The sequence below is a fragment of the Mustela erminea genome, chromosome 1 (assembly GCF_009829155.1).
Source record: "Mustela erminea isolate mMusErm1 chromosome 1, mMusErm1.Pri, whole genome shotgun sequence".
Classification (NCBI taxonomy): domain Eukaryota; kingdom Metazoa; phylum Chordata; class Mammalia; order Carnivora; family Mustelidae; genus Mustela; species Mustela erminea.
The window spans coordinates 10,710,054-10,738,041 of record NC_045614.1 but is presented as its reverse complement, the minus strand read 5'-3'; the positions used below and the strand labels follow the sequence as shown (position 1 = coordinate 10,738,041).

At 38.6% G+C, this 27,988-nt stretch overlaps 1 protein-coding gene across 1 annotated transcript; it reads right to left on the bottom strand.

The window, feature by feature from the left end:
- Positions 1–13,980: 13,980 nt before the first annotated feature.
- On the bottom strand, positions 13,981–14,919 carry LOC116568031 (olfactory receptor 7A10-like). Its single transcript, XM_032303469.1, has one exon. It carries the CDS (start codon positions 14,917–14,919, stop codon positions 13,981–13,983), a length of 939 nt encoding a protein of 312 aa, XP_032159360.1.
- Between the last annotated feature and the right edge of the window lie 13,069 nt (positions 14,920–27,988).

Genomic DNA, 27,988 nt, shown 5'->3' with positions numbered 1-27,988 from the left:
GTATTCTTTACAGAGCTGGAGCAAATAATCCTAAAATTTGTATGAAATCAGAAGAGATCCCAAATCACTAAGGAAATGTTGAAAAACAAAAATAAAGCTGGGGGCATCACGTTACCTGATTTCAAGCTTTATTAAAAAGCTGTGATCACCAAGACAGCATGGTACTGGCATAAAAACAGACACATAGACCAGTGGAACAGAGTAGAGAGCCTCTACTGTGGACCCTCAACTCTATTGTCAATTAATCTTCGACAAAACAGGAAAAATATACATTGGAAAAAAGACAGTCTCTTCAATAAATGGTGCTGGGAAAACTGGGCAGCTATATGTAGAAGAATGAAACTGGACCATTCTCTTACACCGTACACAAAGATAAACTCAAAATGAATAAAAGACCTCAACGTGAGACAGGAATCCATCAAAATCCTAGAGGAAAAATAGGCATTAATCTCTTCGATATCAGCCGCAGCAACTTTTTTCAAGATATGTCTCCAAAGACAAAGGAAACAAAAGCGAAAATAAACTTTTGGGACTTCATCAAAATCAAAAGCTTCTGCACAGCAAAGGAAACAGTCAAAAAAACAAAGAGGCGACCCACGGAATGGGAGAAGATATTTGCACATGAAAGTACAGACAAAGGGTTGATATCCAGGATCTATAAAGAACTCCTCAAACTCAACACGCACAAAACAGACAATCATATCAAAAAATGGGCAGAAGATATGAACAGAGACTTCTCCAATGAAGACATACAAATGGCTATCAGACACATGAAAAAATGTTCATCATTACTAGCCATCAGGGAGATTCAAATTAAAACCACATTGAGATACCACCTTACACCAGTTAGAATGGCCAAATTAACAAGACAGGAAACAAAATGTGTTGGAGGGGCTGTGGAAAAGGGGAACCCTCTTCCACTGTTGGTGGGAATGCAAGTTGGTGCAGCCTCTTTGGAGGACAGTGTAGAGATTCCTAAAGAAATTAAAAATAGAGCTTCCCTATGACCCTGCAATTGCACTCCTGGATATTTACCCCAAAGATACAGATGGAGTGAAAATAAGGTCCATTGTACCCCCAATGTTTATAACAGCAATGGCCATGGTCGCCAAACTGTGGAAAGAACCAAGATGCCCTTCAACAGACGAATGGATAAGGAAGATGTGGTCCATATACACTATGGAGTATCATGCCTCCATCAGAAAGGACGAATACCCAACTTTTGTAGCAACATGGACGGGACTGGAAGAGATTATGCTGAGTGAAATCAGTCAAGCAAAGAGAGTCAATTATCATATGGTTTTACTTATTTGTGGAGCATAACAAATAGCATGGAGAATATGGGGAGTTAGAGAGGAGAAGGGAGTTGGGGGAAATTGGAAGGAGAGGTGAACCATGAGAGGCTATGGACTCTTAAAAACAATCTGAGGGTTTTGAAGGGGTGGGGGGTGGGAGGTCGGGGTACCAGGTGGTGGGTATTATAGAGGGCACGGATTGCATGGAGCACTGGATGTGGTGCAAAAATAATGAATACAGTTATGCTGAAAATAAATAAAAATAAATTTAAAAAATAAAAAAAAAACCTTGCACTTATGTGTCAGTAATTTCAGAATTAAATTTCAACCCTGTAGCCACAACATTTGATTCTTTCTTTTTTTTAATTTAAATAGATTTTATTTCATCACTATTCATGACACTAATGTAAAGATGCAAAGTACAAAATTTCATATCTTTTTGTTAAAATTTCTCGTACAATTCAGAAAGAATTTGGCCAGTTGCCTATTCACCCATTTTGCATATCCTGCAACAATCAGTAGATTGTTGGTCAGATCACTAAGAAGTGTTTCTAATTATAGCAGCACAACTTCTAGTTTAATTAATCTCTAAATTTCCTCCTCTGCTGTTTCTTCCTGGATGAATCACACCCACTGTCCCCCTGGAAGGACTCCAAACCTCCTTTAATGGTCAGTTCGATTATAATCCTGTCTGTGAAGCCTTTACTAACTCCCATGAAAGAGTTAACTTTTTGAAAAAATCAGCCACAGCAACTTGTTTCAAGATATGTCTCCAAAGGCAAAGGAAACAAAAGTCAAAATAAACTTTTGGGACTTCATCAAAATCAAAAGTTTCTGCACAACAAAGGAAACAGTCAAAAAAAACAAAGAGGCAACCCACGGAATGGGAGAAGATATTTGCAAATGACAGTACAAACAAAAGGTTGATATCCAGGATCTATAAAGAACTCCTCAAACTCAACACGCACAAAACAGACAATCAAATCAAAAAATGGGCCAAAGATATGAACAGAGACTTCTCCAATGAAGACATACAAATGGCTATCAGACACATGAAAAAATGTTCATCATCACTAGCCCTCAGGGAGATTCAAATTAAAACCACATTGAGATATCACCTTACACCAGTTAGAATGGCCAAAATTAGCAAGACAGGAAACAGCATGTGTTGGAGGGGATGTGGAGAAAGGGGAACTCTCTTACACTGTTGGTGGGCATGCAAGTTGTTGCAGCCAATTTGGAGAACAGTGTGGAGATTCCTCAAGATAGGGATAGAGGGCACATACCTCAATATCATCAAAGCCATCTATGAAAAACCCACCGCAAATATCATTCTCAATGGAGAAAAACTGAAAGCTTTTCCGCTAAGGTCAGGAACACGGTAAGGATGTCCATTATCACCACTGCTATTCAACATAGTACTAGAGGTCCTAGCCTCAGCAATAAGACAACAAAAGGAAATTAAAGGCATCCAAATCGGCAAAGAAGAAGTCAAATTATCAATCTTTGCAGATGATATGATACTATATGTGCAAAACCCAAAAGACTCCACTCCAAAACTGCTAGAACTTATACAGGAATTCAGTAAAGTGTCAGGATATAAAATCAATGCACAGAAATCAGTTGCATTTCTCTACACCAACAGCAAGACAGAAGATAGAGAAATTAAGGAGTCAATTCCATTTACAATTGCACCCAAAACCATAAGATACCTAGGAATAAACCTAACCAAAGAGACACAGAATCTATACTCAGAAAACTATAAAGTACTCATGAAAGAAATTGAGGAAGACACAAAGAAATGGAAAAATGTTCCATGCTCCTGGATTGGAAGAATAAATATTGTGAAAATGTCTATGCTACCTAAAGCAATCTACACATTTAATGCAATTCCTATCAAAGTACCATCCATCTTTTTCAAAGAAATGGAACAAATAATGCTAAAATTTATATGGAACCAGAAAAGACCTCGAATAGCCAAAGGGATATTGAAAAAGAAAGCCAACGTTGGTGGCATCACAATTCCGGACTTCAAGCTCTATTACAAAGCTGTCATCATCAAGACAGCATGGTACTGGCACAAAAACAGACACATAGATCAATGGAACAGAATAGAGAGCCCAGAAATAGACCCTCAACTCTACAGTCAACTAATCTTCGACAAAGCAGGAAAGAATGTCCAATGGAAAAAAGACAGCCTCTTCAATAAATGGTGCTGGGAAAATTGGACAGCCACATGCAGAAAAATGAAATTGGACCATTTCCTTACACCACACACAAAAATAGACTCAAAATGGATGAAGGACCTCAATGTGCGAAAGGAATCCATCAAAATCCTTGAGGAGAACACAGGCAGCAACCTCTTTGACCTCTGCCGCAGCAACATCTTCCTAGGAACAACGCAAAAGGCAAGGGAAGCAAGGGCAAAAATGAACTATTGGGATTTCATCAAGATCAAAAGCTTTTGCACAGCAAAGGAAACAGTTAACAAAATCAAAAGACAACTGACAGAATGGGAGAAGATATTTGCAAACGACATATCAGATAAAGGACTAGTGTCCAGAATCTATAAAGAACTTAGCAAACTCAACACCCAAAGAACAAATAATCCAATCAAGAAATGGGCAGAGGACATGAACAGACATTTCTGCAAAGAAGACATCCAGATGGCCAACAGACACATGAAAAAGTGCTCCATATCACTCGGCATCAGGGAAATACAAATCAAAACCACAATGAGATATCACCTCACACCAGTCAGAATGGCTAAAATCAACAAGTCAGGAAATGACAGATGCTGGCGAGGATGCGGAGAAAGGGGAACCCTCCTACACTGTTGGTGGGAATGCAAGCTGGTGCAGCCACTCTGGAAAACAGCATGGAGGTTCCTCAAAATGTTGAAAATAGAACTGCCCTATGACCCAGCAATTGCACTATTGGGTATTTACCCTAAGGATACAAACGTAGTGATGCGAAGGGGCACGTGCACCCGAATGTTTATAGCAGCAATGTCCACAATAGCCAAACTATGGAAAGAACCTAGATGTCCATCAACAGATGAATGGATCAAGAAGATGTGGTATATATACACAATGGAATACTATGCAGCCATCAAAAGAAATGAAGTCTTGCCATTTGCGACAACATGGATGGAACTAGAGCGTATCATGCTTAGCGAAATAAGTCAAGCAGAGAAAGACAACTATCATATGATCTCCCTGATATGAGGAAGTGGTGATGCAACATGGGGGCTTAAGTGGGTAGGAGAAGAATCAATGAAACAAGATGGAATTGGGAGGGAGACAAACCATAAGTGACTCTTAATCTCACAAAACAAACTGAGGGTTGATGGGGGGAGGGGTTTGGGAGAAGGGGGTGGGATTATGGACACTAGGGAGGGTATGTGCTTTGGTGAGTCCTGTGAAGTGTGTAAACCTGGTGATTCACAGACCTGTACCCCTGGGGATAAAAACATATGTTTATAAAAAATTAAAAATTAAAAAAAAAAAGAAATTAAAAATAGTGCTTCCCTATGACCCTGCAATTGCACTCCTGGGTATTTACCCCAAAGTTACATATGGAGTGAAAAGAAAGGCCATATGTACCCCAATGTTTATAACAGCAATGGCCACGGTCGCCAAACTGTGGAAAGAACCAAGATGCCCTTCAACGGATGAATGGATAAGGAAGATGTAGTCCATATGCACGATGGAGTATTATGCCTCCATCAGAAAAGACGAATACCCAACTTCTGTAGCAACATGGACGGGACTGGAAGAGATTCTGCTGAGTGAAATCAGTCCAGCAGAGAGAGTCAATTATCATATGGTTTTACTTATTTGTGGAGCATAACAAATAGCATGGAAAACATGTGGAGTTAGAGAGAAGGGGATTGGGGTAAATTGGAAGGGGAGATGAATCATGAGAGACTATGGACTCTGAAAAATAATCTTGGGGTTTTGAAGGGGTGGGGGGGTGGAAGGTTGGGGTACCAGGTGGTGGGTATTATAGAGGGCATGGATTGCATGGAGCACTGGGTGTGGGGCAAAAATAGTGAATACTGTTATGCTGAAAATAAATAAAATATAATTTTTTAAAAATGTTCAAAGATAAAGTCAGTGTTTTTGGATACTTCCACAGATTTCAATGCAATCTCATGGTAGCACATTTACTTATTTTTACATCTCTCAATTCGTTTACACAGTAAGTACCTTGAGAGAAGAAACAACATCTTTTTTATTCCCAAAATAAATGGTAGTGTTTACCCTATGTTAAATACTGAAAAAATGTTTGTTGAAAGACTACAATAACAAATGGCTGAATAGTATAAACAGTCACTCTCAAAAATGAAAGAACAAGCAATGAAACAGAGGAAAGACTGTTGAGGAATGGAGTCTCTATGATTAAACATTACTACAGAGAAGGCATTTCAGAGAGAGGTGGTTTAGTGCAGCCAGAGTTTCTCTCCAGAATCAAAGTCTGAACAGGCAGGCCTTAGCTTTATTAAACTCTCCTTAACTTATTGTCCCTGTCAATCCCCCAACAATAATCACCAACAAAAGGGGTCCTTCCCACCACACAACAGGTCCCCAGCACTTGTGACTCACCCAGATGTTATCACAGTATATAGTATGAGATCCCTGACCCATTTTCTCCCATGGATGATTGATGAGGTTGGAAGTTATGCCCCCAGGAAAGGAAGAGACATGGTCCCATTCATGAAGGCTTTGGAAGGCACAGTTATGTGTTTGTATCATCTGAGATTAGAAAAGATGAAGGCAGGGGGTGCAGCAGAGACATTTTCAATTTCTGTGGCTATAGAGGCTGAATTCCCAGGAGTCTCATTAATGAAATAGTCTTTTGTCTCACTTCCCATTGAAAGACTTGGTCAGAAACACAGAATGCAAACTAGTCCCAGTGTTGGTATTAGGACACCACCTGGGCATTCCATGATCGTCTCTTATCCCATTAAACTCTTTGATCCCACAAGGAGGTCCTCTCCCTGTAGAGGGTCTCACTAAGCCAGAGTACCCCATAATGAATATGCAACTCTTTATTTGGAAGAGAGATTCCATGTTCCCTAAATCTCTTCTTTCTCCCATCTGGACCCTCTCCTGTTGGCTCATGATCATGGATCCCCCAGCCCCCACAATGCTTTTCCTGTTCTGCACCTCTTTCTCCTTCATTGTACACAGTGTCTGTTTAACATGGCTCAACCATTAGACTCTTCGGGCATCTTGCAAACACTTGGACAGCAGGGGTGGATACAGAGGTACTAAGGTACATTCTGGGGATTAAGAAAGGTGTAAGACATGGATCAGAGTTAAAACAGAGCAAGAGACTGAAAAACAAATGAATGTACTAACCTGAAGTGGCCCTGACACCTGATGAAGAGAACACCAACATGATCGACTCTTCCAGGGGAGAAAAAGGAAAGCTTCCCAAACAAGCTTATAATTGTCCTGAGTCTTGATGTCAGGGAAAGGGGTAAGAGCACTCCAAGAAGGGGTATCAGGGCAGTCCATGTGACAGTTAGACTGTTAGGGTACAGTCAAGGTATTTCCTGTACTTCATTCTTGCTGACCAGGAATAAGGGGCTAAGGATGATAATTGAAACCTGCCCTTGGGCAGTGAGACAGCATTCAGATAGCAGAGATGCTTATATTTTGGCTACAGGCTGACATGTTTTTTTATGAAAATAGTTGAGTGTCAGTGCAGATTTCGTGATGGCATATCCAGGATCAAGCTCAAGCTGTGGAAAAGTCATCCTGTGACAATGTTATATGTACACTTTTGCTACTATACTCAAAGAAAACTGAAAATGTATAAACTGAAAAATAGAGAATGAATGGACACTTTTACAGGGGAAAAAAACATAAAATACTATGCAAGTTTGCCACATAGATGGAGCTAAAGGTATAGTACTGAGTGAAATAAGTCAGTCTGAAAAAGACCAATACCAGTTGATGCCAATCATATATGGAATTGAAGAAACAAAACATATGAACAAACCAGGAAAAAAGAGACAAGAAAACACAGACTCTTAAATACAGAAAGAAAATGGTGATTGTCAAAGTGGAGGTGGGTGAGGAGATGGGTGAGATAAATAAAGAGGATTAAGACTACACTTATCTTCATGAACACTGAACAGTATACACAATTGTTGGATCATTGTGTTGTACACTTGAAGCTAATATAACAATGTATGTTATTATACTTTTATAAAAAATAATCCCAGGGAGAGGGGGAAACCTGATTTTCAGAGTTGCCACATTTTACTTTTAAACCAATCTGTTTTTCACTCAGCATAATCTCTTCCATTAAAACAACACCACAAACAGAAACAGAAATTACTGGACTAGGAGAAAGCCCATATATATAAACTCTCATGTATATGATTGAATGATTTTTTATATTTCCAGGACAGTTCAATGGTAACCGGACAGCCATTCCAAGAAATAGTGATGGGAAACCAAGATTTCCATCTGCAAAATCTTGAAGATGACCTTTCTGCCCATGATCTACAAACATGACTCCAAATGGATCACAGATCTAACCACAAGAAATAACACTGTAAGTACATAGAAGGAAACACAAAAGTACATCTTTATGATACTGGATTTGACCAAGATTTCCAGTATATAATACCAAGGACACGGGAAACCAGAGAAAAAAGTACTTCCATAAGTTCAAACTATGTGTGCATTGAAAGGCACTATTTCCCAAGTGAAAAGGCAAGCCAAAAAGAAAAAATTGGCAAATCACATACTTGATGACAAATTAATATCCAAAACATGTACAAAAATTCAATAACAAAAGACCCAAACAATTCATTTTTTAACTTTATTTTATTCTTTTTTTATTACGGTAAAACAGATATCATAAAATTTAGATCTTAACCATCTTTAACTGTACAGCCCAGCAGTATTAACAACAGAGCTCCAGAACTTTTCCATCTTGCAGAGCTGAAATTCTGTACACATTGAACAATTCCCATTCCCCCTTCCCTTGGTTTCAGGCAACAACTGTTCTAGTTTCTATTTCTAAAAGTGGTGACTTTAGAGACTTCATATACATGAAATCATGTAATTTTGTGTCTTGTCTGCTTTTCTTAATTTTTTAATTTCCTTTCAGTGTACCAGAATTCACTGTTTATATACCACACCCAGTGTTCCATGCAAGACCTGCCCTCCATAATACCCACCACCAGGCTCACCCAACCTCACACTCTCTGCCCCATCAAAAGAAAAGCAAAAATGAACTTTCGGCACTTCATCAAGATCAAAAGCTTCTGCACAGCAAAGAAAACAGTCAACAAAACAAAGAAGCCACCCATGGAATGGGAGAAGATATTCAGAAATGACACTAAAAAATGTATTTTTAAAAAATGAAAGAACAACTGTTGGCAATGATATGGTGAAAAAGAAACTCTCTTGCACTGCTGGTGGGAATGCAAACAGGTGAAGCCAATATGGAAAACAGTATGGAGGTTCCTCAAAAGTTAAAAATAGAACTTTCTGGTGATCGCAGCTTTGTAATAAAGCTTGAAGTCAGGTAACGTGATGCCCCCAGCTTTATTTTTGTTTTTCAACATTTCCTTAGCGATTCAGGGTCTCTTCTGATTCCATAAAAACTTTTGGATCATTTGCTCCAGCTCTTTGAAGAATACAGGTGGGATTTTGATAGGAATGGCATTAAAAGTATAGATTGCTCTAGGCAGTATAGACATTTTAAGAATGTTTATTCTTCCGATCGAAGAGCATGGAATGGTCTTCCATCTTTTTGTGTCTTCTTCGATTTCTTTCATGAGTGTTCTGTAGTTCCTCAAGTACAGATACTTTACCTCTTTGGTTAGGTTTATTCCCAGGTATCTTATGGTTCTTGGTGCTATAGTAAATGGAATCGATTCTCTAATGTGCCTTTGTGTATTTTCATTGATAGTGTATAAGAAAGCCACTGATTTCTGCACATTGACATTGTATTCTGCCACGTTGCTGAATTCCTGTATGAGTTCTAGTAGTTTGGGGGTTGAGTCGTTTGGGTTTTCCACATACAAAATCGTGTCATCTGCGAAGAGAGAGAGTTTGACTTCTTCTTTGCCAAGTTGGATACCTTTTATTTCTCTTTCTTGTCTGGTTGCTGTTGCTAGGACTTCTAATACTATGTTGAACAAGAGTGGTGAAAGTGGGCATCTTTGTCATGTTCCTGATCTCAACGGGAAGGCTGCAAGCTTTTTCCCATTGAGGATGATATTTGCTGTGGGTCTTTCATAGATAAATTTGATGAGGTTCAGGAATACATAAAAACAGACACATAGACCAGTGGAACAGAGTAGAGAGCCCAGATATGGACCCTCAACTCTATGGTCAATTAATCTTCGACAAAACAGGAAAAAATATACAGTGGAAAAAAGACAGTCTCTTCAATAAATGGTGCTGGGAAAACTGGACAGCTATATGTAGAAGAAAGAAACTCAACCATTCTCTTACACCGTACACTAAGATAAACTCAAAATGTTTAAAAGACCTCAGCATGAGACAGGAATCCATCAGAATCCTAGAGAACATAGGCAGTAATCTCTTCGATATCAGCCACAGCAACTTCTTTCAAGATATGTTTCCAAAGGCAAAGGAAACAAAAGTGAAAATAAGCATTTGGGACTTCATCAAAATCAAAAGCTTCTGCACAGCAAAGGAAACAATCAAGAAAACAAAGAGGCAACCCACGGAATGGGAGAAGATATTTGCAAATAACAATACAGACAAAAGGTTGATATCCAAGATCTATAATGAATTCCTCAAACTCAACACACACAAAACAGACAATCATATCAAAAATGGGCAGAAGATATGAACAGACACTTCTCCAATGAAGACATACAAATGGCTATCAGACGCATGAATAAATGTTCATCATCACTAGCCATCAGGGAGATTCAAATTAAAACCACATTGAGATATCACCTTACACCAGTTAGAATGGCCAAAATTAGCAAGACAGGAAACAACATGTGTTGGAGAAGATGTGAAGAAAGGGGAACCCTCTTCCACTGTTGGTGGGAATGCAAGTTGGTGCAGCCTCTTTGGAGAACAGTGTGGAGACTCCTCAAGAAATTAAAAATAGAACTTCCCTATGACCCTGCCATAGCACTCCTAGGTATTTACCCCAAAGATACAGATGTCGTGAAAAGAAGGGCCATCTGTACCCCAATATTTATAGCAGCAATTGCCACGGTCTCCAACCTATGGAAAAAACCAAGATGTCCTTCAATGGACGAATGGATAAGGAAGATGTGGTCCATATACACTATGGAGTATTATGCCTCCATCAGAAAGGATGAATACCCAACTTTTGTAGCAATATAGACGGGACTGGAAAAGATTATGCTGAATGAAATAAGTCAAGCAGAGAGAGTCAATTATCATATGGTTTCACTTATTTGTGGAGCATAACAAATATTATGGAGGATAAGGGGTGTTAGAGAGGAGAAGGGAGTTGGGGTAAATTGAAAGGGGAGGTGAATCATGAGAGACTATGGACTCGGAGAAACAATCTGAGGGGTTTGAAGTAGTGGGGGGGGTGGGAGATCAGAGTACCAGGTGGTGGGTTTTATAGAAGGCACAGATTGCATGGAGCACTGGGTATGGTGAAAAAATAAGAAATAGTGTTATGTGAAATAAATTAATTAATTAAAAAAATAGAATTTTTTTATGATCCAGTAAACTCACTTCTAGGTTGGTAACTACCCCCAAAATTCAAAATTCAAAGGAGTACATTTTTACAGCAGCATTATTTACAGTAGCTAAGCCATAGAAGCCAACCAATTATCCATGAACAGATGAATGGTTAAAGAAGATACTATATAATTATACTTATAATAAAATATTACTCAGCCATAAAAAGAATGAAATCTTCCTATCTGCAATCCATGGACAGAGCTACAGAATGCAAAGCTACGTGAAATAAGTCAGCCATAGAAACACAAATACCACATGATTTCACTCATTTGAAGAACTTAAGAAACAAAACAAATGAGCAAAGGTAAAAGAGAGAAAAAAAACTTGAAACAGACTCTTTAGAGAACAAACCGATGGTTACCTGAGGGGAAATAGGGGTCATGGGTGAAGTAGGTGATGGGGATTATGGAGTGCACTGCCCCTGATCAACATATGGAGGTAATGAATCACTATATTGTACACCTGAATCTAACATTACACTATATGTTAACTACACCAGAATCAAAATTTAAAATAATTTAAAAAATAAAATTAACAGTGGAAAAAAAAAAAACAAGCAATGGACTCAAATAGATATTTCTCCAAAGGAGATATGGAACTGATATTTAACACAAAAACGATGTGTAACATCATTAATTATTGGGGTAATGTAAACCAAAGCCGTAATGTAATACCACTTCACAAAGAGACACTTCTCCAAAGCAGATATAGGAATCAATACTTAGTACATGAAAGATGGGTAACATAAATATCTTTAGGGAAATGCAAACCAAAACCATAATAGAACACCACTTCACACACACTAGGATGGTTATTTTCAAAGATAAAACAGAAAATAGCGTTGGTGAGGACGTGGGGAAATTGGAACCTGGTGATGTTTTCCTGATGAGAATTTTAAAAGTGGCACAGCTTCCGTGGGAACCCGTGTGCCCGTTCCTCAAAAACTGAAACACGGAATTATCATATGATCCAGCAGTTTCACCAGTGGGAATATGCCTACTTATATGCCCCCTAAGAATTTGTAGCAGTGACTAGAACAGATATTTGGACACCACTTGTCATAAAGCTTTAGTTACAGTGGCCAAAATGTAGACACAACCTCAATCTCCATCAACAAAATCACAGATGAATAAAGCATGGTGACCACAGACCATGAAAACCATTTGTCATTCATTCTGTTCTGTAAAAAAAATAGAATTCTGGCACAGGCTATGACATGGATGAACCTCACCAACGTTATGCTAAGTGAAAGCAGCCAAACACAAAAGGACAAATAGTATACAATTCTATCTATATGAGGACCCACTTTTAGAGAGAGAAGGTAAGATGGTGGGAGCCAGGGCCTGGTCAGAGGGGCAATGGAGAGTTAGTGTTCCAATGGGAACAAAAGGTTCAGTTTGAGATGATGAGAAAGTTCTGGAAATGGATAGGGGCTGTGATTGCTCAATGGGGAGAAAATCTTTGATGCTACATAACTGAATGCTTCAAAATGTTCAAAATAATAAATTTTACATATTTTTTACCATGACAAAAAAGGGATGAAAAAATTGGCATAGTTTAAGAATGTCAATGCCATAAATAGCTTTATATGACATAGAGGAAGACAAGGGTTTTGTGATGTGATGAGCCTATGTTATGTGATTCAACACCTCAATCCCAAAGTATACCCAAAATAAGGGTTCAGAGGTCATAAAATAAGGTCACTGAGAAATGACTTGGTGAGGCTGTAATGGCCTCCTTGACAAGCTCTACAGAACTTCTCCCCTGCAGTATAGGTGCCGTGAACATGCTCAAATTGAAATGGATTTGCCCTATGGTCAGCCCATCCTGAACTGGGGGTTGTCAACAGAAAATGTCAACAGCCCACAACCATCTGAGGTTTGATATTCATAGTTCATATAAGAATTCATCATTCTCATCGAAACTGTGAGAGCCACGGGGATTTCTCAAAATGGAAAATTATTCATGGTGTCTCCATAAAACAAAAATGATGGGCAGCTTACTAAGGGCTCATCCAATTTGTGTAACTAAGGAAAACAAAACAAAACAAAACAAAATCCCTTTAAAAATCATGAATAAAAGAGTGACCGTATCACTGCTCTGATAGGTCATAATCTCTATTTCACTCTCCGACCTGAGATCAATCACTGACCCAGATCTTCGACTGATGCAACCAGTTTACCCTGAGTGAAGATTGTAAAATAGCAATAAATGCAATTCTTTTACCTCCAAACAAAACCCAAAGACTCTAAGGTGATGTTGCTGGCCAGGTTACTATGGCCCAAGAGGACTGTGATTGGAATTAAAATTGGAAGCTTAAAATTGGGCAAGATAAGGGGCACCTGGAAGGCGCAGTCTGATAGGCAACTGACTCTTGATTTTGGCCTAGGTCATCATCTGCGGGTGGTGAGATCAAGCTCCGCAACTGGCTCCACATTCAACCTGGAGTCTGGTTGAGATTCTCTCCCTCTCCCTCTGCCCACCACACTTATGCTATCTCTCTCTGAAATAAATAAATCAATAAATCTTCTAAGAAAACTTTTTAAAAAAATAGACCACAATCAGACTCTAAAATACAGAGAACAAACTAAGGGTTGCTGGAGAGTATATGGGGGTGGGGGGTGCATGCACTAAATGGGTGATTGAGTTTGAGGAGGGCATTTGTTGCGTTGAGCACTGGATGTTGTAAATAAGTGAAGAATTATTGAATTCTATTCCTGAACCTAATATTACACTATCTGTTAACCAACTGGAATTTTTTTTTAAACTTTGAACTGAAAAAAATAAACAGATAGTTGATTGTTATGTATGAAAAAATTAAAGACTGAATAGTGTACAAAGTTAAACTGTAGATCATCTTTCATGAACTGATACAAAAATCATGATCTGGGTCATCTAGGGTCTTGAGCCCTGTTACTCACTTCTTTTTCTTGAAACAAAAGATCCTTCTATGCAGAGACTGTCTTTCTGATCAAGAGCTTTCTTATTGCCAGTTTTATGTCTCTGTTCCTCAGACCATAGATGAAGGGGTTCAGCATGGGTGTGACCACTGTGTACATCACTGAAGCTATGGCAGTTGTCCTCGAGTTTTGAGAAGCTGCAGAACTAAAATATACCCCAAAGCCTGTACCAAAGAATAAAGAGACAACCAAAAGGTGAGACCCACACGTGGAAAATGCTTTATACTTGCCCCCAGAAGATGGAATTTTCAAAATAGAGGTTACAATTCTATAGTAAGAGTAAAGGATACCAATGAGAGGAATAAAACCACGAATTCCACTTGTAACATAAATTGCCAGGTTATTGAAGAAGGTGTCAGAACAAGCAAGGTGGATCACTTGATTAAGTTCACAAAAAAAGTGAGGGATTTCTAACTGCATACAAAAAGACAATTGCAAAACCAGCAAGTCATGTAATAGAGAGTCCAGAACACTCAACACCCAGCATGCCAAAAGAAGGCTGGCACAGAACTTGGGGTTCATGATAACCATGTAGTGCAGTGGGTGACAGATGGCCGCAAACCGGTCATAGGCCATCACTGTCAAGAGAAAGTTGTCTACTCCCACAAAAACCATGAAAAAGTATATCTGGCTGAGGCAGCCTGCATAGGTGATCACTTTGCTCTGTGTCTGGAGGTTCAGCAGCATCTTGGGGATGGTGGTTGAGGTGAAACAGATGTCTACAAAGGACAGGTTGGAGAGGAAGAAGTACATGGGTGTGTGGAGGCGGGAGTCTGTGACAATGGCCAGGATGATGAGCAGGTTCCCACTGAAGGTGAGCAGGTACATGGACAGGAACTGCCACAGGAGCAGTGGCTGCAGTTCTCCCTCCTCTGAAAGTCCTAGGAGGATAAATTCTGAAACAGCAGTTTGATTCCTTTGTTCCATGTAACTGCTGAAAACAGCTGGAACAGAGACAAGAGCATAACAAAGTCACAAACAGTGAGCACAGAATTAAAAGAAATGCTGTGACTGGTGTTCCTGGGGGGCTCAGTCGTTTCAGCAACCAACTCCTGATTTCAGCTTAGGTCATGATCTCCTGGTGGTGAATTCAAGCCCCACACTGGACTCTGCTGGGAGCAGAGGCTATGTCAGATGCTCTTCCTCCCCTTCTCCTCCTCTGCCCATTTGTGTTCTCTCTCTCTCTCACACACATCTATCTTGTCTATCTCTCTCTCTCTCTATCTCTCAGGATGGCTGAGAGAAAGAGAGAGAGAGAGAGAGAGAAATGCTGAGATTTGTGAAATTTTTGTTTTCAAATTGCTTCACTCATTAATTCTCATACATTACCTATCCATCTAGAATAATTAGCTAAAAATTTCAAGGACCTCAAAAGCTCCATGTTTTCCATGTTACTGAAAAAATTAGCAGTCCTGAATTGAAATATTTACCCAAAGTACTGCTGTCCTCTATAAATTTCCTGAGATGTTTTTTGTTCACTTGACAAATATTTTAACCAATTATCTTGTGGCAAGCACTGTTGAGAGCATTATAAATTAGTGATGTGTGTTTGACCTTAACAAGATTGAGTCTGATATGTGTGTGTCAGAGGGAGCAATAAAATATTAATGAGTGAGCAAATGACATTTCAAGTGGTGGTTTTCACTAATAAGTAAAATAATGCAAGACAGGGTAGTACAACATGGATGAGAAAACTTTCCAGTGTCTCTTCTCTGATAAGGGGATTTTGAGCAGGAAAGCTGAGAATAGTGGATTCTTGAACCATGCACATAATTTTGAGAAAAACACATAAGGCAGAGAAAGAGCCTGTGCAAACAGCCTGAGACAAGAGCTCACTGAAACCGTAGGGCAACATGAAAGAGAAAGCTGTGAGCAGGGTAGGTAACACCAAAAGAACAGGTGCTGGATGTAGGAGAAGAGAGAGGATGTCAAAGTCTCCTACATCTTTGGAAACATTATAAGGCAATGGACATTGTCATTCTGTGTGTGTGTGTTGTGTGTGTATGTACATATATATGTATGTGTGTATATATGTGTGCATATATACATATATATGTACATATATATGCATATGTACATATATATTATATATTTTCTGTAATATATACAAATGGAAATATATATACAAATGTAAAAAATTAATTCCTCTACAATTCTTTCTCTTTCTCTATCCTCAGTCTATAGTTGGTCTACACTCTGCATTTTTTTATTACCTAAACAGCTCAGCTTGCTCTAAATGTTTAACCAGTGTGTACTCTAATGTTAACTTCTCTATTCTCTACACAGACACACACACAGAAACACAGACAAACACACACACACACACACACACACACATGCAAGTACGCAAGCACAGAGTGCAGAGAAGGAGAAATACAGTGTTTTCCAGTATTGTAGCACTGTGTACCCCTTGTGGCTGAAGCACAACTGTATTAGAAAGCAGAGGAAAGGCTATACCATGAGCCACAGAGATTCTTTCTCCTAGGAGGATTGCATTTTATAATTTCAACATTTCAATGGGGGTAGTCATGATTAAAGATCACGAAATCCACACAGAATTAGAAGGATGAACACCAATCCTTCTCAAACTCTTCCCAAAAATTTCAAAGGGCAAACACTTCCTACTTTATTCCAAGAGGACAGTACTGCACTTACACTGAAGCCAAAGACATTGCAAGAAAAGAGGAGTACAGATCAACATTCCATGGGAATCTTTGACTAAATATTACAACTGAATATAGCAGCCTTTTGTTCATGCTGTATAAAAGGATTATGCATCATGACCAATGGGATGCATTCCTGGAAGGCAAGGATGGTTTAATTTATGAAAACCCCTCCCTGTAATACACCACAGTAACAGAATGAAGGATAAAAGGCAGGATTATCTCAACTGATGTAGAAAAAAATGACAAAATTCTGCATTATTTCATAATAGCAACATTGGAAAAATTAAGAACAAGAGGAAACTTCCTCAATGTGATATAGGTCACATATGAAAACCCACCTTCAATGTTATTCTTAATAGTGAAAGTCTGAAACAACCCTAACATAAGAACAAGGCAAGAATGCCTGCTTTTATAACTTCTTTACACACAGCTTTCCAAATTACACGCAAAGCAATGAACCAGTGAAGAAGAAAGAAAGAAAGAAAGAAAGAGGAAAAGGAGAAGATGACAGAGAAAGGAGGGAGGGAGGAAGGAAGGAAGGTGAGAAAAGAGAAAGGAAAGGGAAGAAAAGGAAAGGAAAGGGAAAGGAAGGAAAGGGAAGACATGAAAATTAGAAAGGAAGAAAAAATACGATTTCTGTTCCTAAAGAAGGTGATTGTATTTTATAAAATAAAACATAATTAAAAACAAGAAAAACCAATAGACTAATACATGGTTCAACAATGTTACAAATACAAATCAAACTCAACACACACAAAACAGATAATCGTGTCCAAAAAATGGAGAGAAGACATGAAAAGACACTTCTCCAATGAAGACAAATAAAAAAACGTTCATCATCACTAGCCATTAGGGAGATTCAAATCAAAACCACATTGAAATATTACCTTACACCAGTAAGAATGGCCAAGATTAACAAGACAGGAAACAACATGTGTTGGAGGGGATGTGGAGAAAGGGGAACCCTCTTCCACTGTTGGTGGGAATGCAATTTGGTGCAGCCACTTTGGAGAACAGTGTGGAGATTCCTTCAGAAATTAAAAATGGAGCTTCCCTATGACCTGCAATTGCACTACTGGGTATTTACCCCAAAGATACAGATGTACTGAAAAGAAAGGCCATCTGTACCACAATGTTCATAGAAGCAATGGCCATGGGCGCCAAACTGTGGGAAGAACCAAGATACCCTTCAGCCACGAATAAGTAAGGAATATGTGGTCCATATACACTATGGCATATTATGTCTCCATCAGAAAGGATGAATAACCAGGATGGACTGGAAGAGACATGCTGAGTGAAATAAGTCAAGCAGAGAGAGTCAATTATCATATGGTTTCACTTATTTGTGGAGCATAAGGAAAAACATGGAGGATATGGGGAAATGGAGAGGAGAAGGGAGTTGGGGGAAATTGGAGGGGGATATGAACCATGAGAGACTATGAACTCTAAAAAACAATCTGAGGGTCTTGACGGGGCGGGACGTGGGAGGAAGGGCGAGCCTGGTGGGTATGTATTGCATGGAGCACTGGGGGTGGTGCATAAACAATGAATGCTGGTACATTGAAAAGAAATTTGAAAAATAAGAAAATTTTTTAAAAATACAAAATCCAGAATCCATTCCTGATTAAAATGCTTCAAATTATATGGATAGAGGGAACATTCCTGAACTTCATCAAATCTATCTATGAAAGACCCACAGCAAATATCATCCTCAATGGGAAAAAGCTTGCAGCCTTCCCGTTGAGATAAGGAACATGACAAGGATGCCCACTCTCACCACTCTTGTTCAACATAGTATTAGAAGTCCTAGCAACAGCAATCAGACAACAAAGAAAAATAAAATGTATCCAAATTGGCAATGAAAAAGTAAAACTCTCTCTATTCGCAGATGACATGATTCTTTATATGGAAAACCTAAAAGACTCTACCCCCAAACTACTAGAACTCAAACAACAATTCAGCAACATGGCAGGATACAAAGTCAATGAACAGAAATCAGTGGCTTTGTTATATATTAACAATGAAAATACAGAAAAGGATATTAGAGAATCAATTCCACTTACTATAGCAACAAGAACCAGAAGATACCTGGGAATAAACCTAACCAAAGAGGTAAAGGATCTATATTTGAGGAACTACAGAACACTCATGAAGAAATCGAAGAAGACACAAAAAGATGGAAGACCATTCCATGTTCTTGGATCAGAAGAATAAACATTCTTAAAATGTCTATACTGCCTAGAGCAATCAATACTTTTAATGACATTCCAATCAAAATTCCACCGGTATTCTTCAAAGAGCTGGAGCAAATAATCCAAAAATTTGTATGGAATCAGAAGAGACCACGAATCACTAAGGAAATGTTGAAAAACAAAAATAAAACTGGGGGCATCATGTTACCTGATTTCAAGCTTTACTACAAAGCTGTGATCACCAAGACAGCATGGTACTGGCATAAAAACAGACACACTGACCAGTGGAACAGAGTAGAGAACCCAGATATGGACCCTCAACTCTGTAGTCAATTAAACTTCGTCAAAACAGGAAAAAATATACAGTAGAAAAAAGTCTCTTCAATAAATGGTTCTGGGAAAACTGGGCAGCTATATGTACAAGAATGAAACTTGATCATTCTCTTACACCATACACAAAGATAAAGTCAAAATGGATAAAAGACCTCAGTGTGAGACAGGAATCCATCAGAATCCTAGAGGAGAACATAGACAGTCATCTCTTCGATATCAGCCACAGCAACTTTTTTCAAGATATGTCTCCAAAGGCAAAGGAAACAAAAGCGAAGATGAACCTTTGGGACTTCATCAAAATCAAAAGCTTCTGCACAGCAAAGGAAACAGTCAACAAAACAAAGAGGCAACCCACGGAATGGGAGAAGATATTTGCAAATGACAGTACAGACAAAAGGTTGATTTCCAGGATCTGTAAAGAAATCCTCAAACTCAACACAAACAAAACAATCATATCAAAAAATGGGCAGAAGATATGAACAGAGACTTCTCCAATGAAGACATACAAATGGCTATCAGACACATTAAAAAAATGTTCATGATCAGTAGCCATCAGGGAGATTCAAAGTAAAACCACATTGAGATATGACCCTACACCAGTTAGAATGGCCAAAATTAGCAAGACAGGAAACAGCATGTGTTGGAGGGGATGTGGAGAAAGGGGAACCCTCCTACACTGTTGGTGGGAATGCAAGTTGGTGCAGCCTCTTTGGAGAACAGTGTGGAGATTCCTCAAGAAATTAAAAATAGATCTTCCCTATGACCCTGCAATTGCACTCATGGGTATTTACCCCAAAGATACAGATGGAGTGAAAAGAAGGGCTATCTGTACCCCAATGTTTATAGCAGCAATGGCCACGATCGCCAAACTGTGGAAAGAACCAAGATGCCCTTCAACGGATGAATTGATAAGGAAGATGTGGTCTATATACACTATGGAGTATTATGCCTCCATCAGAAAGGAGGAATACCCAACTTTTGTAGCAACATGGATGGGACTGGGAGAGATTATGCTGAGTGAAATAAGTCAAGCAGAGAGAGTCAATTATCATATGGTTTCACTTATTTATGGAGCATAACAAATAGCATGGAAGACAAGGGGAGATGGAGAGGAGAAGGGAGTTGAGGGAAATTGGAATGGGAAGTGAACCATGAGAGACTATGGACTCTGAAAAACAATCTGAGGGTTTTGAAGGACGGGGAGGTTGGGGAACCAGGTGGTGGGTATTAGAGAAGGTGCATATTGTGTAGCACTCTGTGTGGTGCAAAAACAATGAATACTGTTATGCTGAAAAAAATAAATTAATTTAAAAAATACAAATCATACACAGAAAACACAGAGGAGTGAGAAAATCCCAGAATGGAATGTTCCATGTGACAAAATAAAAAACAATCTAACTATATATAATTGCATGAAGAAAATGTCAATGAAGCATGTGGGCAAAAATGCAGAAATATGTGATCTGGAGACTGAGTGGTGCCAGTGAAACTGGAGATGAAAGTGTACAGAACGATTCTACTATAGTTAATAGAGGTGTATCCCAGAAAGAACTGCTAATGATGCTGATACGCTACACATGTGAACTGAAACTGAACATATAAAGAAATGGAAAGTAAATCGTGGGCCATTTGGTGTTGGAGTTTACATTTAAGCAAGGTGGAGAGGTTAGGATGATCCATGTGGCAATAAATGGGAGCTGGAGCCATCAGTATGAACTTGTTTCAGCTTAACAAAGTTACAAAGAGTTGTATATATCTAGCCTTATCTCTATCCCTATCTCTATCTCTATCTCTATCTCTATCTCTATCTATCTGTGTGTGTGTGTGTGTGTGTGTGTGTGTGTATGCACATATACACAGAGTATACACTCATATGTTTCCTCACCACATCAGATGTGGGTGTATAGAGACCCTGGCAGCAGCAAGCACACCTGGCACCCAGATCCTGGTGCTGATCCAATGATCCAATAAAATGAAACAGATCAATAAAATGAGTCCTTGCAGGAATCACTGATTCTAGGGCTCGGGGGGTAAAATACAGGAAGCTGAAGCTGAAGCTGAAGTTTCTTTTACTGTAAGACAGTAATGAAATATTACCCTAAAAAGCCAAGAATAGAGACATGCTAAAGAGACATATTAGGTGACTGAAGGAGTTCTCTATTGCCAAAGCTGGAACAAATTGAGCAACAAAATGAAATACTACTGGGTTAAAACACAGACTATATTATCAATATCAAGGAGTGCACACCAGCGTAAATAAGTGGGAAAAAATGGAGAAGAGGCACACTAGAGGGCAGAAGAATACCAAGGATGTGCATAGATATTCCATTTTCTTTTTTTCTTTTTTTAAATTTATTTTCAGCATAACAATATTCATTGTTTTTGCACCACACCCCGTGCTCTATGCAATACGTGTCATTTTCAAGGAGGTGGAGGATAATTCCCACTACTTAGGAATAAGGCTACACTTAGAAAAGTCCCTACAAGAGTGCAGTATGGAAAAAAAAAAAAGTGGGAGGGAAGTAACCACAGTAGAGAAATCTGGAAAACCCCATGCACCCAGCGAATCAGCAGCAACACCAATGGGGGTCAGTCATGTTGATAGTGTGTACCCTTGATATCATGAGATGAATATGGCAGTTTACCTCTCTGGTCTTCTTATCCCACACCCATAGTCCTAGCCTACTCAGAAAGAAAAGAACAAGGAGGCAAGTCCATGAGAGATAATTTTATAGGACACCCACCTAGTACTCCTCAAAACTATCAATTACTTCAAGAACAAAGGAGGCCTCAGAAAATTCACGTGTGTGGAAGCTCAGCAGATAAGAGGATTACACATAACATGTATAACAGATACAATGTAATGATAAGACCAGAAACTGGGAAAGGAGCTTGTGAGAACTCTCCGAACTATCACAGCAATTTGTTGTGTGTGTAAATGTACAACTGTTCAAAAACTGAAGTTGAATAAAACTTAAAATTATTAATGAAGAAAAAAAATTATTAATGAAATGCAAAACCTTTGGAAACACGGAACACTGACAACATCTTGGGCTCTATTACATGTTTTCTGTAAGCAGTATCACTGTTGTCAGGGACACTTCCAACCATAAAATAAGACTGATAACAAATTGATACTTTTTGAAAGCTTTCAATAAAATGATGACTATGATATGATAAGTCTAGAACTGTTTGTACTATTAACTAATACATACAAATGATAAAGAGAAGATGTCTGGTACACTTTCTGGAAAAAAACATAGTAATGAATGAAAAAAAATCATCTGATTTTTTTGTATCCATGATGTCTACCCCCTCAGAGACCCATCACTTGTCTCCCATCTCAGGCTCATGGTGCTACTTCTATCCCTCAATGTCCCTCTCACACTCTGAACACAGTAACAGTTTGATCTTTACAGTAACCTATGTCAATTTTCCACAGAGCAGATCTATGCATAGATATCCCCTGACCTTTAAAACCTGCACTTATGCTTCACTACTTTCAGAATTATATTTCAACCCTGTAGCCAAAACACTTGATTTTTTCTTAACATACGATTTCCTACTAGGCCAGTTGCCTATTCACCCATTTTGCATATCCTGCTACTGATTGTTGGTCAGATCAGTAAGAAGTGTTTTTAAAAATAGCAGCACAACTTCTAGTTCAATTAATCTCTAAATTTCCTCATCTGCTGTTTCTTCCTGGATGGATCATACCCAATGTGCCCCTGGAGGACCAAAACACCTCCTTCAATGGTCAGTTCCATTATAATCTTGTCTGTGAAGCCTTCACTAAGTCCCATAAAAGAGTTAACTTTTGGGAAAAAAATATTCAAAGAATAAGTCAACTTTTTGGATACTTCTACAGATTTCAATGCAACCTCATGATATCACATTTACTTATTTTTACATCTCTCACTTCGTTTATGCAGTGAGTACCTTGAGAGAAGAAACAACATCTTATTTGTTTCCACAATAAATGGTAGTGTTTACCATATGCTAAATACTGAAAAAATGTTTGTTGAAAGACTACAATAACAAATGGCTGAATAATGATAAACAGTCACTCTCAAAAATGAAAGAACAAGCAACGAAACAGAGGAAAGACTGTTGAGGAATGGAGTCTCTATGATTAAACATTACTCCAGAGAAGACAGATCAGAGAGAGGTGGCTTAGTGTAGCCAGAGTTTCTCTTCAGAATCAAAGCCTGAACAGGCAGGCCTTAGCTTTATTAAACTCTCCTTAACATATTGTCCCTGTCAAACCCCCAACAATAATCACCAACAAAAGGGGTCCTTCCCACCATACCACAGGTCCCCAGCACTTGTGACTCACCCAGATGTTATCACAGAACAGTATGAGATCCCTGACCCATTTTCTCCCATGGATGATTGATGAGGTTGGAAGTTATGCCCCCAGAAAAGGAAGAGACACGGTCCTATTCATGAAGGCTTTGGAAGGCACAGTTATGTGTTTGTATCACCTGAGATTAGAAAAGATGAAGGCAGGGGGTGCAGCAGAGACATTTTCAATTTCTGTGGCTATAGAGGCTGAATTCCCAGGAGTCTCATTAATGAAATAGTCTTTTGTCTCACTTCCCATTGAAAGACTTGGTCAGAAACACAGAATGCAAACTAGTCCCAGTGTTGGTATTAGGACACCACCTGGGCATTCCATGATCGTCTCTTATCCCATTAAACTCTTTGATCTCACAAGGAAGTCCTCTCCCTGTAGAGGGTCTCACTAAGCCAGAGTACCCCATAATGAACATGCAACTCTTTATTTGGAAGAGAGATTCCATGTTCCCTAAATCTCTTCTTTCTCCCATCTGGACCCTCTCCTGTTGGCTCATGATCATGGATCCCCCAACCCCCACAATGCTTTTCCTGTTCTGCACCTCTTCTTCCTTCATTGTACACGGTTTCTGTTTAACGTGGCTTGACCATTAGCCTCTTTGGGCATCTTGCAAACACTTGGATAGCAGGGGTAGATACAGAGGTACTAAGGTACATCCTGGGGATTAAGAAAAGTGTAAGATATGGCTCAGAGTTAAAACATGGCAAGAGACTGAACAACAAATGAATGTACTAACCTGAAATGGCCCTGACACCTGATGAAGAGAACACCAACATAATCGACTCTTCCAGGGGCAATGAATGAAGGCTTCCCAAATAAGCTTATAATTGTCCTGAGTCTTCATGTCAGGGAAAGGGGTAAGAGCACTCCAAGAAGGGGTATCAGGGCAGTCAATGTGGCAGTTAGACTGTTAAGGTACAGTCAAGGTATTTCCTGTACTTCATACTTGCTGACCAGTAATAAGGGGCTAAGGATGATAATTGAAACCTGCCCCTGGGCAGTGAGACAGCATTCAGATAGCAGAGATGCTTGCTTGTATTTTGGCTACAGGCTGACGTTTTTTTATGAAAATAGTTGAGTGTCAGTGCAGATTTCGTGGTGGCATGTCCAGGATCAAGATCACCTTGTGGAAAAGTCATCCTGTGACAATGTTATGCATACACTCTTGCTACTATAATACTGAAAGAAAACTGAAAAAGTATAGACTGATAAAATAGAGAAAGAATGGACACTTTTACAAGGCAAAAAAAAAAAAAAACATAAAATAGTATGCAAGTTTTTCACATAGATGGAGCTAAAGGTATAGTACTGAGTGAAATAAATCAGTCTGAAAAAGACCAATACCATTTGATGTCAATCATATATGGAATTGAGGAAACGAAATGTATGAACAAACCAGGAAAAAAGAGACAAGAAAACACAGACTCTTAAATACAGAAAAGAAAATGGTGATTGCCAAAGGGGAGGTGGGTGAGGAGATGGATGAGATAAATAAAGAGGATTAAGACTACACCTATCTTCATGAACACTGAAAAGTATACACAATTGTTGGATCATTGTGTTATACACCTGAAGCTAATATAACAAAGTATGTTATTATACTTTTATAAAAAATAATCCCGGGGAGAGGGGGAAACCTGATTTTCAGAATTACCAAATTTTACTTTTAAACCAATCTGTTTTTAATAACAACAACACAAACAGAAACAGAAATCACTGGGCTAGGAGAAAGCCCATATATATAAACTCTCATGTATATTATTGAATGATTTTTTATACTGCCAGGACAGTTCGATGGTAACCAGACAGCCATTCCAAGAAATAGTGATGGGAAACCAAGATTTCCATCTGCAAAATCTTGAAGGTAACCTTTCTGCCCATGATCTACAAACATGACTCCAAATGGATCACAGATCTAACCACAAGAAATAACACTGTAAGTACATAGAAGGAAACACAAAAATACATCTTTATGATACTGGATTTGACCAAGATTTCCAGTATATAATACCAAGGACATGGGCAACCAGAGAAAAAAGTACTGCCATAAGTTCAAACTATGTGTGCATTGAAAGGCACTATTTCCCAGGTGAAAAGGCAAGCCACAAAGAAAAAATTGGCAAACCACATACTTGATGACAAATTAATATCCAAAACATGTACAAAAATTCAATAGCAAAAGACACAAACAATTCATTTTTTACTTTATTTTATTGTTTCTTATTATGGTAAAACAGATATCATAAAATTTAGATCTTAACCATCTTTAACTGTACAGCCCAGCAGTATTAACAACAGAGCTCCAGAACTTTTCCTTCTTGCAGAGCTGAAATTCTGTACACATTGAACAATTCCCATTCCCCCTTCCCTTGGTTTCAGGCAACAACTGTTCTAGTTTCTATTTCTAAAAGTGGTGACTTTAGAGACTTCATATACATGAAATCATGTAATTATGTGTCTTGTCTGCTTTTCTTAATTTTTTATTTCCTTTCAGTGTACCAGAATTCATTGTTTATATACCACACCCAGTGTTCCATGCTATACCTGCCCTCCATAATACCCACCACCAGGCTCACCCAACCTCACACCCTCCGCCCCCTCAAAAGAAAAGTGAAAATGGAGGTGAACCATGAGAGACTATGGACTCTGAAAAACAATCTGAGGGTTTTGAAGGGGCGGGGGGTGGGAGGTCGGGGTACCAGGTGGTGGTATTATAGAGGGCACAGATTGCATGGAGCACTGGGTGTGGTACAAAAATAATGAGTACTGTTATGCTGAAAATAAAAAATAAATTTTAAAAAAAATGGAAAAAAAAGAAAAGCAAAAATGAACTTTTGGCACTTCATCAAGATCAAAACCTTCTGCACAGCAAAGAAAACAGTCAACAAAGCAAAGAGGCCACCCATGGAATGGGAGAAGATATTCAGAAATGATGCTAAAAAAAAGTATTTAAAAAAAAACGAAAGAACAACTGTTGGCAATGATTTGGTGAAAAAGAAACTCTCTTGCACTGTTGGTGGGTATGCAAACAGGTGAAACCAATATGGAAAACAGTATGGAGGTTCCTCAAAAGTTAAAAATAGAACTATTTTATGATCCAGTAAACACACTTCTGAGTGAGTAACTACCACCAAAATTCAAAATTCAAAGGATTACATTTTTGCAGCAGCATTATTTACAGTAGCTAAGCCATAGAAACAAACCAAGAATCCATGAACAGATGAATGGTTAAAGAAGAGGGGAGGTGAATCACGAGAGACTATGGACTCTGAAAAACAATCTGAGGGGTTTGAAGTGGCAGGGGGGTGGGAGGTTGGGGTACCAGGTGGTGGGTATTATAGAGGGCACGGGTTGCATGGAGCACTGGGTGTGGTGAAAAAATAATGAATACTGTTTTTCTGAAAATAAATAAATTGAAAAAAAATAAATAAAAACTTAAAAGAAGATATTATATAATTATACTTAGAATATTACTGTCATAAAAAAGAATGAAATCTTCCTATTTGCAATCCATGGACAGAGCTACAGAATGCAAAGCTATAAGTCAGCCATAGAAAGACAAATACCACATGATTTCACTCATATGAAGAAGTTAAGAAAAAAAACAAATGAGCAATGGAAAAAGAGAGAAAAACAAACTTGAAACAGACTCTTTAGAGAACAAACTGATGGTTACCTGAGGGGAAATAGGGGTCATGGGTGAAGTAGGTGATGGGGATTATGGAGTGCACTGCCCCTGACCAACACTGGATGATCTATGGAGGTAGTGAATCACTATATTGTACAACTGAATCTAACATTAATCTAACATTACACTATATGTTAACTACACCAGAATCAAAACTTAAAATAATTTAAAATATAAAATTAATGGTGAAAAAAAAACAGGCAATGGACTCAAATAAATATTTCTCCAAAGAAGATATGGAACTGATATTTAACACAAAAATGATGTGCAACACCATTAATTATTGGGGAAATGTAAACCAAAACCACTTCACACACACAAAGAGACACTTCTCCAAAGCAGATATAGGAATCAATACTTAGTACATGAAAGATGGGTAACATAAATATCTTTAGGGAAATGCAAACCAAAACCATAATACAGCCCCACTTCACACACACTAGGATGGCTATTTTCAAAGATAAAACAGAAAATAAGAGTTGGTGAGGACATGGGGAAATTGGGGCCTGGTGATGTTTAGCTGATGAGAATTTTAAAAGTGGCCCAGCTTCTGTGGGAAACTGTGTGCCAGTTCCTCAAAAACTGAAACACGGAATTATCATATGATCCAGTAGTTTCACCAGTGGGTATATGCCTACTTATATGCCCCTTAAGAATTTGTAGCAGTGACTAGAACAGATATTTGGACACCACTTGTCATAAAGCTTTAGTTACAGTAGCCAAAATGTGGATACAACCCCAATCTCCATCAACAAAATCA